Raw genomic sequence first — 19,209 nt, forward strand, 5'->3', positions numbered from 1 at the left:
GATCATAGCTAAGGGGAAGCATACTACTATTAAAAGTGATAAGATTATTACTAGTTCATAGTTACTTAGGCTTTATAGTACAAGTTACCTTCTTGTGCTTTTTCTCTTTACAATAGAGTGGGGATGGAGAGTTTATTTATTTAGAAGTTAGTAGAGAAAGGAAGAGGCTAATTAGCGATAGGAAGTATAAGAACCTTCAAATTAGCTACCTTAGATAGAGAATAATTATGCTTCCTCCTTTAATTTATATTTCTTCTTAAAAGTCTTTATGCTAGTGCCTTATTCTTTAATTGATCTAGCTAATAGGTAATAACTTAGGGAATAGGGAGCTGTTTACTCTATCGAATCAAGTTATAATATTTTAAGTAGCATTAAAAGCCCAGTTAGATCTCAGAAACTTAATATAATTAGGCTAGGTACCTAAGTTACTTTACGTTATAAGGAGTTAGTGTGTTTATTTATATATTACTATTATAACTAGAGTCCCTAATTACGCTACTATACGCTTTTAATAAGTAGAGAATTTATTATTTATAAGGCTAATTATATTATTTATTTATATACTTATAAGGCTAAAATCCTTATTATTAAGTAATAAAATAAGTAGGTAAGGGTTAAAGGTTAATAAATCTATTTAGAGATTCTCTTTATAATAGTAGTTATATATAGCCTACTAGTAAGTCCTAACTATTCCCTAAATAGTTCTTTTAACTAATAGTTATAAGTAATTACTATCCTTATATAAGGTAAGTGCTTAGTAAATACTAATAAGTACTTACTTTTATAATTACTAGTAATTAACTTATCTTATAATTACTTCTTTATCTTTATATAACTTATACTATAGTTCTTTTATTTTAAGGAGCTATCTGTCTATTCCTTATTTCTTGTCTATATAAATACTGTTACTACTTATTATCTGTCTATTAGGTAGGGTAATATAGCCTGTAACTTATTAGGTTATAATACCTACTTATAAGACACCACTATATCTAAGATATTATTATTACTATTATTACTACTACTATTACTACTTATTTTACTATCTTTACTGCCTACTTATATATAACTTTTAGCCTTACTAGGTAATTTAGATACCTTAGATTTATCTAGACTATTTATATTACTAGCATCTAGACTTTATGTCTAGATTATATTCTTTATAGTAGTAAAGGTACTATTAGGTAATAAATAGACCTTTTTCTTCTTATATAACTATATATTATCTAACTAGGCCTATAATAAGTTAACTTACCTTTCTAAAAAGACTACTTTAGATACTAACTTATTATATCCTTTTTTACCTTTCTAGATAAGTAATAAATAATATAGGTATCTAACTTATCCTTACCTAGCTAGGTTAACTAGTATAATTAATATTATAAATTAGTAAATTTATAAAAGGTTAACTATAAGATAATAGATTTAACTTTATCTTACTATTAGCTACTAGACTACTAGCTAGCCTAGCTAGCCTAGCTAGCCTACTAGGCCTTAGTAGCTAGTACGTTAAATAGAAGGTACCTTCTAGATACTAGCTATAACCTAGTAGCCCTCTAGCTACTCTTAATATTAATATTTATAATAGATGCCTTATAGGCCTTAAAATAACACTCTAGAAATACCTTTTTGCTAGTAATAGTTAAATCTGTTACCTAGTTATCTAGACATCTAACCCTCTAGTAATAGGCCTACTTTAATAGGCTAAAGACAGCTATATCTAAAGGCTAGAGGACAGTAGAGGTGTATAGTAGTAAAAATAATAAATAGATATAATACTATTAGTATTTTTATATAAAGTTAATAGTTATATAGCTATAATACTTATTAAGAACTAGTAGTCTAGCCTCCTCTAGCTAGGTAGGCCTAGTATATAAAATAAAGACCTCCTCTAGCTATTTAAGGGTAGTATTATTAGTTATCTAGCTATTATCTATTACTATAAATTACTAAGCCTTATATCTAGATAAGTTAGATAGGTTAGATATAAACTACTAGGCCTAAAGTAACTTACCCTAAGGGAGGTAAGGAGCTACTAGTAGTAGATATACACTTAATAATAGATACCTATACTTAGGATCCTAGCTGCTTTTTCTAGATATATTATAATATTATAAAGCCTAACACTAGCCTATTAACTCCCTTACCCTTTATAATACTAGTCTTATCTATATTCTATCTGTTAGATAGATAGATACCCTAGATAGTAAGGATACTACTAAGGCAATAAAAGAAATCCTAGATAACCTTAGGGGAATAAGCTGCTTATTACTAGGTATTAATTACTTTAGATTAGAGGGTTCTAATAGATAGATTTTACTATATAAATTAAGCTATCTATTTTCTACTTATAAGAGGATATTTATTACTTATTATATACTTTACTAGGCCTTTTACTTATTAATAAATAATCTACTTACTAAGAGAAGCTTAAAGAGATATATAGGCAGCTAGATTATCCTCTTAGGCCTAAGATAAGTGTTATATATAGGTAAAAGCAGTATCCCTACTTTACTACCTATAGTATTAATAATAAAGTAACTAGTATAATATACCTTATTTAAAAGTAGTAGCCTAGATACTATACCTATCTTATATATCTAGAAAGGCCTAATAAAGCTTATCTTTAGTATATTACTTTATAATAGGTTAAAGAAGGTATCTTAAAAAAATAGCGTTATTTAGTTATATATATAAAATGTTATAATAGTTTTAAAAAGGTAGTAATGTTAATAAAGAAGGAGAAATACAGAATTTTTAGATGTCTTAGAAGTAGGAGTGTCTTAGATGTAGGGTAGGGGAGTTAAGTACTAAAAAAGCCTCTCTTACTTTATTTAAGCTATTAAGCTAGGCTTTTTTATTAGTTTAAAAATTTTAAAGCTAGGTTACTAAAAGATATAGTAAACTATTATAACTAAGATATTTATATCTAGCTTACTTTAAAGCTTACTAGTAATATTAGTATATATTTTTTTCTTATTATATTAGTTAGAATAAAACTTTATAATAATAAGCTTAGCTACTATAGGTATAGCCTTCTTTAGTTAACTAGTATAGAAGGTATTATTAATATTTAGGTTATAAAGAGAACGTAGAAGTAGTTAGATTAAAGCTATATTTTTATACTTATAGAAGTATATTATAATAGTTAAAGAGATAAAAAAGTATTATTATTATTATTATTATTATTATTATTATTATTATTATTATTATTATTATTATTATTATTATCATTATTATTATTATTATTATTATTATTATTATTATTATTATTATTATTATTATTATTATTATTATTATTATTATTATTATTATTATTATTATTATTATTATTATTATTATTATTATTATTATTATTATTATTATTATTATTATTATTATTATTATTATTATTATTATTATTATTATTATTATTATTATTATTATTATTATTATTATTATTATTATTATTATTATTATTATTACCTTCTTTTTAGCCTCTTTTAGCCCTTATAGAGAAGAAAGTAAGGAAAATAGTAATCTTTTTAGATCTTTAATTAGCTATAAAAGCTTTTATATTATAGGTCTATATATATAAAAAATAAAGAATAGAAAGATCTAGAGCTATATATAGCTAACTTGCGCGCGCTTTTAAGCAGGCTAGTAGGTTACATAGGCTCTTTTAGGTCTTATAATTTATAGTATAACAGTAGGTCCTACTAGCTAGAGTTACTTTAAGTAGTTAGGTATAGTCTTTTAAAACATACCTCTATAGGAAATTTATCTTAAGTAAATAGTATAAGTGTAAAGCTATAAAAAAGTTTTTAAGCTTTTTTATATAGTAAATATAAAAGAATAGTACTAAGTATATAAGTGTTAAGGTTTACTAGTAGTTTACTAGTAACTACTAACTTTTTAATATCTTATATAACTTCTTTATTTATAAACTAAAAATAATAATAAAGGATTTTTATATACTTTATACTTAGAAGACTATATATATACTACTATATAAAAGATATTTATAGCTTATTAATAAGTTATTAGTAATATTAGATTTTACTAGTAAAGTCTTTTTAGTAATAAGTCTACTTTTAAAATAACTAAGTATATAAAATACTTAAAAAATCTAAGTAAAAGTATTAAAAGCTAGATTATTTTAAAGTAATTTATTACTATTTTACTATACTTATAACTTTCTTTTATTAGCTATATTCTTATATACTATAAATCTTTAAAGCCTTTATTTTATAGCTATTTACTAAAAAATACTATATTCTCTCTAAAGCTTATAGTAATAGTCTACTTTTTAAGAGCTTATATAGGGAAATCTAGGATTATTAGTCTAATAGGTGTGTAGATATAAGTTGCTGTTTTTAGCTGTTTTTGGTAGGGAAAGGCGAGCGGAATACAGGGGGGGGCAGAAAGTAGGTAGTTTGACTTACGAGAAATATGCTGTCACCAACCTCATGTGTGGGCAGAGTAGAACCCACGTATCCACGCGACATTCTAAGCATCGTCCTTCCCTATCCAGCGGTAGCATCAAAGAGCCAAGAAGTGTTCTCAAAATACCCCCTAGCTCCGTATGCCGATGTGATGTATGTATTCCGTATGGCAAGAAGGACTTTCCCAATCCGGACTCCAACTTTGCGTTCATACTGAATAGTCCCAGTCATTTTACGTACGATCACACCCATCTCAGCTCTAAATACGAGTAGCCGAGGAGAGGAGTTTGGCCCAGTGCGTCAATTCATCACGAGAAACAAAAGTTTCCTGCAGGGTCGGTGGGCTTGACTGACCGGGAATATATCACCAGCCACAGGTCGTGCAAAATAGCAATCTAGCTCTTAATTACGCTGATTATCAAAACATCGCTATGGTTTAGCTCGCCTTCATCGTACAAATCCGACCGACTGAGCTGTCTAATGTGGCACAGCGGGAGCGGCTTGTGCGTTCTGCGTAGGGCAAAACTTCTTCTTGATGGCTCCAATATCACCATTGGCATCCAGTGTGCCCAGCAGATTAGAGAGCTCGCCCATACGCTGAGCAATCGAGACAAACATGCCAGCTGGGAGAACGAGGTCAGCCATTGTGCAACAAAGATAGCATGCGAGACGTGGACGAACCTTCGGCGTGCCAGAGATAGTGACAGTGGAAAGCCCAGACCCCAGGGTTGTCTGCAAGAATGCGAATCACAATATGCGAAAAGCCAGGTATTGTGATCGTGTCACGACGCATTGGGTTGTCAAAGTTCCAGGTCGTCTTAGTGGCCCCGAACAAACCCTTGCCCCATCCGATGACTTGGAAGTTTTGACCTAAAGTCGGTTAGTTGCTACAAACATCATAAGAGGCAGGGTATGCCGAGTTCGTACCACTGGAGACTAGTTAGTTCTGGGTCTCTCCTCGGAATCGAATGGGCATCCACTTACTGCAAGTGCCAAGGGTGAACCATCATAGCGTCAGAATTCACCACAATTTGCGCAGCCTTGTTGTCCTGGGAAACCAAAACGAACTGGTCCTGTCCAAAATCCAACTTCGGCTCCGGCGAGTTTAGGTTCTCCGGTGTGATATCCTGCTGCAAAACTTTCCAAAGCGATGCGTCGTCCTTGAGTGGGGTGTATAGAGTCTGTGGCCATTAGTGGATTTCCATGTAATTCTTTTGCGGACGGGCGGGCTCACCTTGTTCACATGAGTGCGAACGACGTCCCCTACGCGGTCTTGTCTAAACGTAAAGTAGTGATGGTTCCTCTCCCCAACATCGTACGCAGGCCTGTTTCTCATCGGCTTTGGAAGGTCGAACGGCAGATCCTCGCATCTCTTCCCCCATGGCTCCTTGCCGATTTGCAGGTTCGACTTGCTTTCCAGGTCCCATGCCTTTCCAATGGGCGCGACGCCGACATCCGTCTCATCGTATGATAGGATGGCGGTAGCACCAAAGGGCTTACCATGCATCCCCGACATGGCTTCGTTGGTCTTGTGAGACATGTGAAAGCATCGGATGGCTGCGTCTGCACGGATCAGGTAGTTTCCAGCGGTCTGGTTAGCGTTGACGATGACAGAGTAACGCTGGCCAGGGTTCATATAAACGCGTGTGGTCGCGATCGGGGCCACTTCGACCCCGTCAATCTCGATAATCTCAAGAGTATGGTTGTCGACAGTCACAACTATCGGGGTCGATGTGCCATGGTTAATAAGACGCAATCGAGCCTTCGATCCGCTCTTGATGCGCGTATTGAAGAGAGAGCCCCCGGTACACTTGGAATCTCTTGCCGAGTTGTGGTCTCCCATGTGATGGCCACTGTGCTCTTCGCTAGACTTTCCGTCGCCTGCGTTGTGGGATGCCACACTAGAACAGTTGAAGGTGTTCATGCCATTGATGATAACGTTGTCCGGTGGAGGCTCTCTACCCGGTTTCTTGGGAGCCCACGGTGGAGTGGCGCTCAGGTACTGAGAAAGGAGCTGGATGGTGTGTTAGATATGTATCATGGTGGTGACTTGCATTGCGAAAGGTTTGCCTACAGTGTCTGCATATTCGTGGAATAGGTCTCCAACCATAAGAATCTTATCGTCATCTATATGTGGTATTTGTTCATCAGGGTCATGGATAATCTAGGCAAAAGGTTAGTGACGACGTTTTCAGCACAGGCTCCATCATGAGCATCAGTAGTGTGGGAGTAACCGGGAGATAAAGGGCTGTCTCACCAGAGGTCCAAAGAGTCCATCCGTGACTTGAACCGAAACGTGAGCGTGCCACCAAAACGTCCCTCGTTGGTCGGTGACGTTGAACTCGTAAGTGAAACTTTCCCCCGGAGGAATGGCGCATTGAGTAATTCCCTGAACACCGTCCATCCACACGGAATTTCTCTGATCGATGCCGTGCCAGTGAATCGTTGTGCTCTCCTCCAACATGTGGTTGTGAACCGTGACGCGGATCGTGTCACCGGTATTTGCTTCAATGAGGGGTCCAGGGGATTGGCCGTTCACTTTGATCATCGACTTCTCAAACCCATCAGGCGAGTGCTGTGCGCGAGTGATGTTGAACACATACTCCCGCAGTGAAGTCATATTAGAAATAGCGAATCCAGTCTTTAGGTTGAATTCCTGTTCCGGCGTCAACTTGACCGACGGTGTCTGCGTAGGGGCCAAGGACAAGGTGGTTGTAGGCGTAATTGACGTTGTCAATTCCGGAACTGGCTCAGGCGCTGGCGGCGGCGCTGGCGGACTTTCTTGCTGCTGTTCGCTTGCTTCATCGTGAGAAGGCTCCGATGGCTGCGCCTTGGATTGTACGTTGAAGAATTGAGCAAAAATGAAGGGAATGAGTGTCAGAATGGAAATGCAAGTGAGGACCATAATCCACCTGAAGGTTTTCTTGTGGCCCGCATAGCGTTTGTAGTTGTCCTTCTCACTGAATCCGGCTGCGTCGGATAGCAATCGGTCCTCCACATCAGTGTCTGAAAACGATCTGACCCCGAGCATGGGGTGCTGCTCCTCGCCTGTCCCGTCCCGCGGGACTAGACCAGAGCTCATGGTTGCGGCTCTAGAGAATGAAAGCAAAAAAAAAGGGCTTTACTGGCAATGTACAATCAAACCGAATACAAGACAGAATGAGGGAATATGAACAGGGCAAGGAGCAGAGTGCACCAGGCGACTAGCGATCGATATTCGCCATTCGACTCTGCGACGTTGTTAACAGGAAACACGAAGAAACAAAGGACCACGTGGTAAAAGGGGTAAATCCGAGGATAAAACAGAGCCACCGACCACTCGTACGATGACGGGACCCTCTCTTTTTGCTTATATCCGAGCAGCATGCACTTGGCGAGACGGGGCAGAACCTCCGCAGCCATGACTGGTAATGCGTCTAGCAGCTCGTTAATTGCAAATGTCTGTTTATTGAGTGAGGTAAACTTCACTGTGAACGTACTCCGTACATGACCACCACATAATGAAGCTTCCGAACTTTCCGCTGCTCCATTTATTATATGTGCGTCAGCCTTGATATCATCATTTTAATCCCCTCTTTTTTTCAGTGCACAGCGCTTTGGGTTGCCGAGGTGCCGAGTTAACTTTCAAGTCGACGGTGCTTCAAAATGTTCGGCAAATTCCGGTTACAGCCGATTTATGCTTTACTTCATCTTTTGCACATTACGCATACTGTACAACACAGTTCCAGAAACTCGATGGGTAGTGGAGGTTAGATTCTCGAGGATCTGCAGGCCAATGGGGATCTTACCACCAACATTCGCTGAGTCTCCTTCCCATCCAGCGCCTAAAAATCATCCTGTCTCAGATTCTCGCGCTAATGCGTCAGATGTTTCATTCACACGGTGTTCACCCTTCACGCCGGAAGGCCGGGCGGTACGATCCGATGTTCCAACGAGTCTACGGATACGGTTGTAAACATCTCGGTATCGACTGCGATACGCGTCGTATTTTCTCTCTAAACTCATATACGGTTTTGACGCCTCGACGATTTTCTGATGAATGGTACACGAAAGGTGCAATCTGTTTATATGCATAACCACAATAAAGCCTAGGACCAAACTCTGGTGGCACAGGAATACTTCAAAGCTTATTTGTCGATTCCCGCAGTAAGGCATGAGCGACAACTTTTCAATATCTAGAATAGCTGGGGGCCTTCGTGCAAAGATCTTTTGACGACTGACAAGAGACCGGCGCGGTCATCTATTCTACTGAAACTCCCAAGAGTAAGTAGCAAGTAGCTCTCTTCTACTTTATATCCAGCGCATCAAACATGATCAAGACATTGAAAGCTGATGTAGTTCAAAAAGACTTTGCGTAACGTATTTGGTCTACCCACCCCCTTGCATGGCGAATCATGTTGCTCTTGCTTGGCACCTCAAATGCGATTGTGGGATATTAGCGAGGCTCTAATATTCAACGGCATTCCTCTTTTATCACCTCGAGTCATCGTATATATATTTATTATGCTTATCGATGTACACAGACAAGACAGACATCTTGGCGGTGCACTGATTGTGCAACCTGGTTGAAAGTATCCCACAATGGAAATGAGCGAGTCTGCTCATATCTCGTTTATCTGATTTGTTGTCGTGTCGGAGGATGCACCATAAGTCTATCTTGATTTTGCACTTGCATCATTCTTCTTCCGGACCGGGCAAATCTGCAAGTCGGTCAGTTGCTCTCAAATGTCCATACACTCTCCTGGCTTTGTGTTTATTTACTAACTTGACCGTGCAGGGGGTAAGTGGATTTCCAAAGGCCCTTCCATTTGAACCTTTGCTATCGACTAGGTGGGCAGCAAAACACCTAATCGTTTTACTTTCCACGGGAGTACCAAGTGGAGTTTGAAAAATGACTTGCTTGCTTCCTACAGCTGGTGTTTCTCGTCATGGATCGAAGAGGTCAAAAATGCATCGGACGTAACACCTAGCAGGGGTATGGCCGAGGTTAACAATTCGTGTGGCTGAGCATAAAATGGCGACTGAGAGTACGGATACCTGATGTAGCATTAATCCCTACGTTTGTTTGTCAAACGACTCGCTAATTATCATTTGCGGGTCGAGCCTACAGATATGGAACGCTACAAAGCGGCACGGAATCGCTCCGCGGGGTCCGACGATATGCCATCCCCGCGCGGCTATGGTGTTGTTTGGCACCACGAGGAAGACTCTGGGTCCACAGTCTCGTAAGAGGGGCTCAGTACTCCATAAGTAGCAAGAAGTTCACTGAAACAAAAGCCTCATCCCTTCTCCCCGCCTTATCTGCGTCCCTCTTCCAGCGACTCCTTTCTCTTCTACAGCCACTGTAGTAAACATTCAAGATGGTTCAAGTAAACGGAAGGTGCGATCCTAAGTTTCAAGGGGTCAGCAAGAAATTTCAAGAACTTCTCGAATCTGGACAAGAACTGGGAGCTTCCCTTACTGTCAAAATCGATGGCGAACAGGTTGTCAACATATGGGGAGGCTATGCAGACGCCAAGCGCACCCGCCCCTGGAACGAAGACACAATTGTCAACGTCTTTTCAACGACTAAGACCATTTCTGCCCTTGCCGTTCTTCTTCTCATCAACGACGGAGAACTCTCCCCGTACGACAAAGTATCGAAATACTGGCCAGAGTTCGCTGTGAACGGGAAAGAAAACATCGAAGTCCGTCACCTGCTATCACATACTTCGGGTCTTGCAGTCTTCGAGGATCCAATCACGATGCAAGAGTTGTGCGACTTCGATGCAACCGTCTCAAGGCTGGAGAAGCAGCCGCCACGCTGGGAACCGGGCACAGCTTCGGGGTACCACACCTGGACGTATGGTTACCTGATCGGAGAGCTTGTGCGCCGGAAGACAGGATTGACTCTTCGTGAGTTTGTGGCTCAAAAAATCGCAGCCCCCCTCAATGCCGACTTCCAGATTGGCGCCAAGGAGGAAGACTGGCCCCGTATCGCAGAACTGGTCCCTCCTCCCCTTCCTCCTGCCAACTTCATATCGCCGCCTAAGGTGGACCCCGACTCTATGTCAGCTAAAATGATGAATCCTACTCCGGACGCTAGTTTCGCCCACACAGAGCTATGGAGAAGAGCAGATATCGGCGCCGCAAACGGTCACTCGAACAGTCAAGCGATCGCCAAAATATGGTCAAGAGCCCTCACGGTTGCTGACGAAAGCCAAAGGCTACTTTCGAAAGAAACAATTGATCTCATCTTCACTGAGCAGTCATACGGTCCCGACCTTTGCTTCGGTATCCCCATCCGGTTTGGAACTGGTCTCGGTATCAGAGGAAACGGCGATGCGGTCGTTGACTCTTGGATACCTGAGGGCAGGCTTTGCTTCTGGGGAGGTTGGGGCGGTTCAATCATCATCAATGACGTTGATCGCCATATTACTATTGCCTACGCAATGAACAAGATGGACCCTGGCACTGCAGGAAATGGTGCTGTGAGGTCTTACGTTGCGGAGATTTACAAGGCTTTAGGGGTGCCTATTTCAAATGCGAATGGTAAGCCATGAGATATTATCAAGAGGAATAACTGTCTGTAAATAATCTCAAGGCTTTATAAAACTATGGTAAGGTAGATAGATGTAGACAATTGCGTCATTAAAGCTACGTTTTCTTACATGGTCAATCACAAAGAGGTCTGCCGAAGCCTAAGTCAAGCCAAGCCAGGAGGCTTTGAACACGAATGATAATGATTGCCCATGACAATGTGTAAGAAGAAATAATGTAAGGGGGGAGGGCCTAGAAGAAACCAATGTGACAATGTGCTTCTTGTGAATATGGTACAGAGGATCTTTTGATATTGAGAGCCCAACCTAGCAATATCAAGTCCAATCGTTTTTTCAGCGTCTAAATCACGATTCGAAATATTTTTGAATATTTATTTGTTCTCCCCCACCTCTTGTCTTTACTACGATCCCCAAGCCGCTTTCCCGTCACCGTGTTCCTGGGTGGCTGCCTTTGGACATGCTAATTATGTGTCATGATAGCTTCACGTCATCATGACTGGTACTTGGCATCAGCTCCGCTGTGCGCCTTATTACGTCACGTTTCACTCATTACTCGCATCACTTGCTTATATATAGGATCCCTCTCTTCACATTATTTCCTTCTTAGAATTAAGCTATTGACTATGGGCATCACATACCAGGCCGGAAGTGCGTTATTTCTTCTAGATCTCTCATATAGCATCTCTTGTGCCAAAAAGCATATAAATACCGCATATATGTGGGCACATATACTGGACCCATAAGAATACCCTGGCCGTCGGCTCAGACTTCCCCATGATAAAGACATCTCTGATTCTGATTCTCATATGGCCCACTGTGTGTTCTACTCGTGACAATATGTATGTTGACGCATGCATCGCATAACATTAAGAATCATTCGCTAACAGACTTGATTGCTTGAGTGTCGCGACAGTCAAAGAATTGTTCGGCTTTTTGCAGGCAGTTGGCAAAAAATACCGACAATTGCCACAGTAAGCGAAGAGAACGCTGCGGTTAGGATGCTGACGATTCTGATTCGAAAGGGGCGCGTCCATCTCGGATGAATGTCCAGAAACGGGTGCAATCCCCAGGGTACAAACAAGCAAGGACTCAAACGCGAGAATCCTTCTCAGGATCTTGGTAATAAGCTAAGAGACTAGTCATAAGTTTAATTAGCAATGCTACATACCTGCATTGGTGCTTACTTAAATGCATGAGCTATTGCTAGACTTGGAAGAACTTCACCACGGCTTTTTCTTTTTCAACAAGTACGCAGCAGTAGCTCGCATACAGGCGGGGAATTGCCTTCTCCAAGCGCGTTAGGTTGACGATGAGCAGCTCTCTGGCATATATCTTAGCGAGGTCCGCTTCTTGACTCAACCAGTTGCGTTGTACTTGCTTCCACAACTTTGAAATTCTACCTTGCGTCGAACCTACTGAAAGTGTTCCTGTACTGACGTGAAGCCGTCTTCTAAACATGCGACCTTCAACACTCGCCTTTCTCGGCGTTAGCGCTGCCTCTTTTGCGCAAGCCAGATCAACCTCCCGCTCAACTGACCCCAGTTTAGACCGGCAAACTTCCGACGACCTCCAACGGATGGCTAGTCTCGCGCAGGCTGCCTTCGAAGATACTAAGTCGCAGATCGAAACCGGTGAAGTCCAGAAGCGTGGGGGTACTTGCACATGGAACAATGTTCGAATCCGCAGGGAATGGTCAGTGACCCGCTTTCGCAGCCCGATCCGAGATCTCTGTCTGGGTGAGGCGTGCGTTTCTAATGAGTACATTAACGGTTAACTTTGTTTTCCAGGGGCTCGCTGAGCAGACAAGACAAGCTCGATTACATCGAAGCGGTCAAATGTCTGCAATCTAAGCCTTCTCGCACCCCGTCATCGGAGGCGGCAGGTGCGAAGACAAGGTTTGATGACTTTTTGGCAACCCACATCAACCAGACCACGACAATACACTACACCGTGAGTTGATATGTCACTTTCTGGATACACGTACTCTGCCTTACATGCTGGTGTAGGGCAACTTCTTGTCTTGGCATCGGTACTTCACCTGGTTGTACGAAGAAGCTCTCCGCAACGAGTGCGGCTACCAGGGCACCCAGCCGGTGAGTTCTTGCCGAATGTCCATCTTGCGCCGGCCTTGATTAATGTTCTGATTACCGCAGTACTGGGATTGGCCCAAGACAGCAATCACCGGTATGGAAAAATCGCCCATCTTCGACGGGAGCGAAACTTCCATCTCTGGAAATGGCGAATTCATCCCTGGGCGTGAATCGATTGTTCTCGGAGCTGCACAGGGCCTGCCTCCGATTTACCTTCCTGTCGGTACCGGCGGGGGATGCGTGACCTCGGGGCCCTTTAAGGATATGGTTGTCAACCTTGGCCCTGCTGCCCTAGACTTGCCCGGTGGTGTTGTCGAGTCGAGTCCTGGGGGACCCCTCTCTTATAACCCTCGCTGCCTCAAGCGTGATCTGACGACGGAGGTCAACCGTGTCTTCGCCAACATCACCTCCGTGCTGTCCAACATCCTTCAGCCCCAAAATGTGTACGACTTTCAAATGCAAATGCAAGGTGTCCCAGGCAGTGGCAGCATTGGTATGTTCATTTTTGATCCATGCGATTTCATGATTATAGAATCGCTTCTGACCAATTTTGTGCCAGGCATTCACGGTGGCGGCCATTACGCTCTTGGAGGAGACCCTGGAAGAGGTAAGAATGCACTCCTCTGATACACTTGGCTGTTCAAATAGGCTGACTCTCGTCAATAGACGTCTTCACTTCGCCAGGTGATCCGGTTTTCTACCTTCACCATTCTATGATTGACCGAGTATGGTGGATGTGGCAGATGCTTTCGCCTCAGGAGAGGCAATACGGCGAGACTGCTCTTGCCGGAACCAACACGTTTTTGGATCAGCCTCCCAGTGCCAACGCGACCATGGATGATTTCTTGGGGTATGGATACGTTGGCGCAGAGCCCATCAAGATCCGGGACACTATGAGCACTGTTGCAGGACCATTCTGCTACGTATATCTTTGAGGAGGATCGGTTCCGTTCCGTGATAGTCGCTTATGATCTCATGATCACTGTATGCAAACTTAACCTTCGAAGTAAATAGTAGCATTCCACATCAGCATTAATTTCGAATCGTGATCCCGTTCGTGCTTATCAAAAGCTGGGCGTGACTACTTAGAGAGCTTGATATTGCCGAAGTGGGTAAACCCTCTTAACCTTTGTTGCTATATTAGTCTTGGATATTCAGCTATAACATTTAATCACTCAGGAGAAGGAAAAACCCCCTCAATTCGACAGATGTTGTTGGGAGGTCCGAATGTTGACGACTTGTTGAGATGATAGATTTCATTCTACCTACTTGCACCCAGAAAGCCGCAGGAGTATCTAGGCTTGGAGGCAATGTTCGGCGCTCTTCAGGAATCCCCGGACCATGTAAGTTCAGATTGCGAACGGTGGGTACAGTACGCCGAGGGCAGCGGGACCCTATACCTTGAATTTGGATTTCGATCCATAGCCACGTTCTAATTTGGGCACCGTCCTCTCCGGAGGGTTTCCCGCCCTACTAATTATTATTTAGGTTTTGACTGACCGTAATAAACAGCTGGCCCTGTTCACATACTCAAAGTTGCCTCGCTATCAGAATACATGACGTTCAAGAACAGCGTAAACAGGTGAAATGCCGGTTACGTGCCAATCAAGTCCAAAATCACAATATCCTTATAACTTGAGCACATTGAATCCCTCAAGAGACTTGACAATGACACACGTCATGACCAAATGTAGCAAAGCTGCTCTGAATGCAAGCCATTCTATGGGTACCGGGGGGGGGGGGGGGACAATATCGGAAGATAGTTGCCCTTGAGGTTCCTTTGTATCACATGTAGATTCATGTTATAGTTTTGAAAAGATCCTGGGTCATGGAGTCATCTGGGAGTTGGTGATCAGAAGGTTTCTATCCACTCTCAACATCTGGAGGATGATCAACGTCCAACCCAACAAAAAGTTTCAGGACAACACAGTTCAACAGGATCGATTTGTGACCAGATGACTGTTTCCGGTTGAGAACGTCTCTACCGTTGATCAGTATGGTGTCCTGATCAGACTTGACTTGTTCCTGACCAACACGCCAGATTCTAACTGGCATGGCATATTACGCACTGAACAGCCGCCGACCACTAACAAGGCTCAGATCTCATTCATCTACAGGCATTCTTTCAACCTAGACACTGAGCCGACATTGGAAAGGTAACCACATGCCGCCAGAAGAGACGAAGGGATGTGAGTGAACTACCATCCAGGAAAAGCATGTGTAGTGTAGTAAGATAGGAACGGCCACATATGCTATCTAATGCTCCATAAATAAACCATCCAATCAGTGATGGTTGCTCAAAGGCGTGCGGCAAACGACTCCAATCCAATGTCAAAAGATTAAGGTGAGGAAAACAGAATGAGCTTTGCGGACGTCTCTGTTCACCACACAAAAAATCAAAACCACTCTTTTTACATATATATATATATATATATTCTTTTTTCTGAAAATAAAAAAGTTGTCATATGTTCTCTCGCCACATTATGGAAAGCGCGTAGAGAAAAAGAAGCCTGCCGTACGCAATTTTGCTCGAGGCCGGCACCAAACCTGATTCTACGCAAATATCTCCACCGTCCTCCCGGGTCTCCCCCGACAACATTGATGAGTTGCCTTGTTTCTACCTCCGTTATACAATCCGATATGGTGTAGTGGCCAACATGATGCCCTCTCAATTACTTGACAGGTTAGGCATAGCCCCGAGTTCGATTCTCGGTTTCGGAACGTTTCCTTTTTGAAGGCGTGCGGGACGTACTTGCTGCGAATAGCTTACCGCGTACCGCGCCAGGTCCGGTTATTTGTGCAGTATCACACTGCAACTCAAACGCCGCCTGGAGGCCTGCGATATTAATGCCCCACTTTAGTGGAACGAAGCCGTTCGACTATGCGCTCAGATGGACCGTCTAGATGGTGGCATTTGTCATTGTCACAATCGTGAGCATTGTTTTCGCGGTGGGCGCCCATATTAGTGAAGCATTAATTTCAACGCCGTTCAGGCTCCTGTGATCAGTCACTCGTCCGGCTCCTAAGATGAGCAGGATATATCCTAAGCGCTGACAGCAATATGCTCCGCAAGTTCTCCCCCTGTTGCACGCGAGCATTCATTCTCCAGCGCCCTCTGGTACCGCAAAATGGACAGACAGGATGGAGAGTGGAACATGGATGTCGAAAACCGACGCGCCGGTGCTGCCACCCCTCTCCCTCACTTTTTGAATCGTGCGTTTGCGGGACCCATCATTCAGGGTTTAAGCGCCAGGAACAAGAGACATCCATCCATCACGACCCGACGGGAGCGGCGGGGAAGGGGATCGATCATGTTGCGGTGCTAGCTTCCAGATGGTTGGGGTTAGACGGCCGAATAGGAAAGCAGAGGTCACAGAACTGGCCCTCATTCGTTGCGAGGAGATGCGGGAGATCCCTTCACGACCGGGGGGTAGCTGATTGCAGAATCGAGAGAGAAATTAGCGACGACGACTGTGGCGGGTGTTGCTGATTAGCGACGCGTACCGGACGAAACACAACCAAAGGGTCCTGGCTCGAAGGAATAGGAACAGGCCGATGGGACGGACATATTCCAACTTGAGCACACATCACAAGATTTGGTGTGGAGAGTTTGTGATCAGCTTGGATTTTTTGACACACTACTCCCACATGGGCATTTTCTACTGAACTGATAAATCCTACAAAGAAAGCTCTGAGGCTCTGTGGCAGGATGCATGTGGTTGTTCTGATGATGGCAGCGTGTCGTATTACCTAGCGCCCAACTTCAGCTTCGCAGACCTCGTGTGCAAGAGCTTAGCAGTAGCTGACGGACTATTGTCGGCAGGTGCAACGCATCAGGTCGCTCCAACGCAGACTTATGACCGCAGGCGGGAAATAACCAGCCTCTGAATGGAAGTACACCCGCTCTCGGGTGACTGATGATAAGTGAGCCAAGTCAATGCCTTTTTTGGTTCAGAGCCGAGTCTAGAACCACAACGACCGCACGGCTGGGTGAAAGCAGGCTTGAAGCGCCCGAGGTACCTTTTACTGTCCAAGATTGATGAACATGGGTGAGATTAGGGCAACGCGCGGAGTGAAAGTAGACGTGTTGCCCACCATAACAGCAAGGAGGCTCGGCATCGCGAAGCTGGTGGTGGCCAACGTCCGCGCGTTGCGCGGTCAAGAGCTGCTAGTTATCGATTACTACTATAGCAGACCTCTGGGCGGCGGCGGGGAGTGGCAGAGTGCTTCTTCCCCGCCCTGTCCTGGCCCTCAGACTGGCTCACTGTCCGTGTACCCCCGGGAGAGGCGTGACACATTCCCACTCACTTGAATCGTGGAACTAGGCAGCTGACCATTAGGCAGCTGCAGAAATGAGGCGCTTCCAACCACTCAAATCATCCGTACTGGGCCATTTGCCATCCAGTCGATTTCGCGTCGCGTCGTCCGCCTGTGAGTCGCTGGCCACGAGAATGATACGGAGTGCGCTCCGCTTGAGCAACGGCGCTTTTGCGAACCAAAGACGTCGCAAGGCAGTCAAACCGCGAGCAGAAGATAAAGCCAACGTCGTAGCTAATCCCTCTCCCCACGCTGCAGAGTGCGTGCAACAGCCGACGCACCAGGCAACCAACCCCACTGTGACTGCCAGCCCGTGAGACACCCAAGCCTTTGATACGCGGACTGCATGCACTTGCTGCAGCCAGAGTTCTGTAAGTAGCTATCTCCGAGCGGCCGGATGTAGAGTTCGTGTGTCCGAAGCCCTCGGGGCGCGGATACCTCGCAATGGCTGCAATACGAAGACACTGATGCTCGCCGTCTCGCCGACACTATTAGAGATTGAGCATTGAACTGACAGCACTCGTTGGAGAGGCGAACTCAGCTCAACACAACTAGGTAATCAAAATTGCCTACTGTGACATAGCGCAGCAAGGGTGCGTCGATGCGCTATGCGTCCAGTAGCGGGTGCTTGCTGCACTGAGAAGGAAAACGTCACTCGTCGACCAACCTGTTCTTCTGTGAATGTCATTCCCATTTTGCCTGTGAGGAGAGCACTACAGGAGGGGGGTACGGATACGGATACCGAATTATCCCATATTCGGTACGTACTCCCGACGGAGCCGCTTTCATTGCTCGCCAGGGAATTTGCTGCCTCAGATTCATAATGAATCCCACGAGAATTATGCGGTGTGTGTCACGTGGGGCCAGACTGGCTGCGGTGGAGCTTCCCATCCATTCGCTTGCGGAAGAAGAAAATGTGATGTAGCGCGGACGAAGCTGGGACAGGAAAGCCGGAGACGAGCTTGGATGAGCTTGCAGGGGACAGGGGAAAGGATCCAGCCGCACCGGCAGTGTGACTGTTATGAGCTTGCGAGGCCCCGGCGAACGAGCGCAAACCGTCGGTCCGTATCGATCCAAACAGGGAGCGGCGGCAGGTCGAGGATGCTGGATGCTGATTCCATCCATCCGTTGAAACGAAGGAAACTATCCTGTAATTATTAAGCGCTGGTAAAGAAGATAAGCCTGTCGCGGTGTCCTTGGATGTCGGGCCTGATATCACACTCAGCAAGAGCAATCAATCAATTAGTGCCTTTGGTGCTGTGCCAGAAAGTTTTGTTCCCAGCCTCCTTTGACTCTCGTCAACTTGGCCTTTGCCCCCCCACACCGTTCCAACGCCAACAGCAGAGGGAGGAGGCTAGCAAACGAACAGTTGGCGGAAGAGGAGCCGTCACCGCCTCTCGTTTTCTTTCCCCCCTTCCCGGTCTCTTCTCCGCACTGTCCGTGTCCCACTTCTGTCGCGGCGATTAAATCGAGTGCAGCGTCGAAAGCAGAAGGCGGGAAACACACAGTAGGAACGAATCGTGCATCGCTAAATTTAGCCATTGCTGAGTGCCAACTCACGAACCTAGCGATCGACCTCATTCCTCGGGGAGTTGGATCAAGTTTTCGCTCGTATGCCGTTGCTGACCGACTTGTCTTGTGGCGTCACCTGCACGCATTCAGCAAGCCAGGCCATGAAACCATTGCTGAGGGAGGTGAGGTAGCCCAGGGTCAAGGTACGCGACATAGTCGGCTCGCTAGATACTCGACATCTTTAACGACAGAGCTCCCGCTCCCCGCGTGTGGGTGGGCGGGCAGCTTGTGCCGATCAGAATAGTTAGCATTGAGCAGCGGCAGTAC

The 19,209-nt window shown here is 44.2% G+C and overlaps 3 protein-coding genes and 1 non-coding gene across 4 annotated transcripts; 3 read left to right on the forward strand and 1 right to left on the reverse strand.

Moving 5' to 3' along the window:
- Positions 1 to 4,901: 4,901 nt before the first annotated feature.
- Positions 4,902 to 7,506, reverse strand: GLRG_01311 (multicopper oxidase; the record flags this gene model as incomplete). The annotated part of the gene is made up of 7 exons (XM_008091996.1): positions 4,902 to 5,047; positions 5,106 to 5,294; positions 5,352 to 5,353; positions 5,409 to 5,605; positions 5,659 to 6,438; positions 6,499 to 6,588; positions 6,682 to 7,506. 7 exons carry the CDS (start codon positions 7,504 to 7,506, stop codon positions 4,902 to 4,904), a joined length of 2,229 nt encoding a protein of 742 aa, XP_008090187.1.
- Positions 7,507 to 9,784: 2,278 nt separating this feature from the next.
- GLRG_01312 (beta-lactamase) lies at positions 9,785 to 10,966 on the forward strand (the record flags this gene model as incomplete). The annotated part of the gene is made up of 1 exon (XM_008091997.1): positions 9,785 to 10,966. One exon carries the CDS (start codon positions 9,785 to 9,787, stop codon positions 10,964 to 10,966), a length of 1,182 nt encoding a protein of 393 aa, XP_008090188.1.
- A 1,453-nt stretch (positions 10,967 to 12,419) lies between these two features.
- Positions 12,420 to 13,988, forward strand: GLRG_01313 (uncharacterized protein; the record flags this gene model as incomplete). The annotated part of the gene is made up of 6 exons (XM_008091998.1): positions 12,420 to 12,655; positions 12,751 to 12,913; positions 12,970 to 13,056; positions 13,117 to 13,546; positions 13,613 to 13,660; positions 13,720 to 13,988. 6 exons carry the CDS (start codon positions 12,420 to 12,422, stop codon positions 13,986 to 13,988), a joined length of 1,233 nt encoding a protein of 410 aa, XP_008090189.1.
- Positions 13,989 to 15,687: 1,699 nt separating this feature from the next.
- GLRG_13046 lies at positions 15,688 to 15,774 on the forward strand. The gene has a single exon. It is a non-coding gene; the product is annotated as a tRNA-Glu (tRNA).
- The last annotated feature ends 3,435 nt before the right edge of the window (positions 15,775 to 19,209 follow it).

This window comes from Colletotrichum graminicola (assembly GCF_000149035.1).
Source record: "Colletotrichum graminicola M1.001 genomic scaffold supercont1.4, whole genome shotgun sequence".
In the NCBI taxonomy this organism is placed as follows: Eukaryota; Fungi; Ascomycota; class Sordariomycetes; order Glomerellales; family Glomerellaceae; genus Colletotrichum; species Colletotrichum graminicola.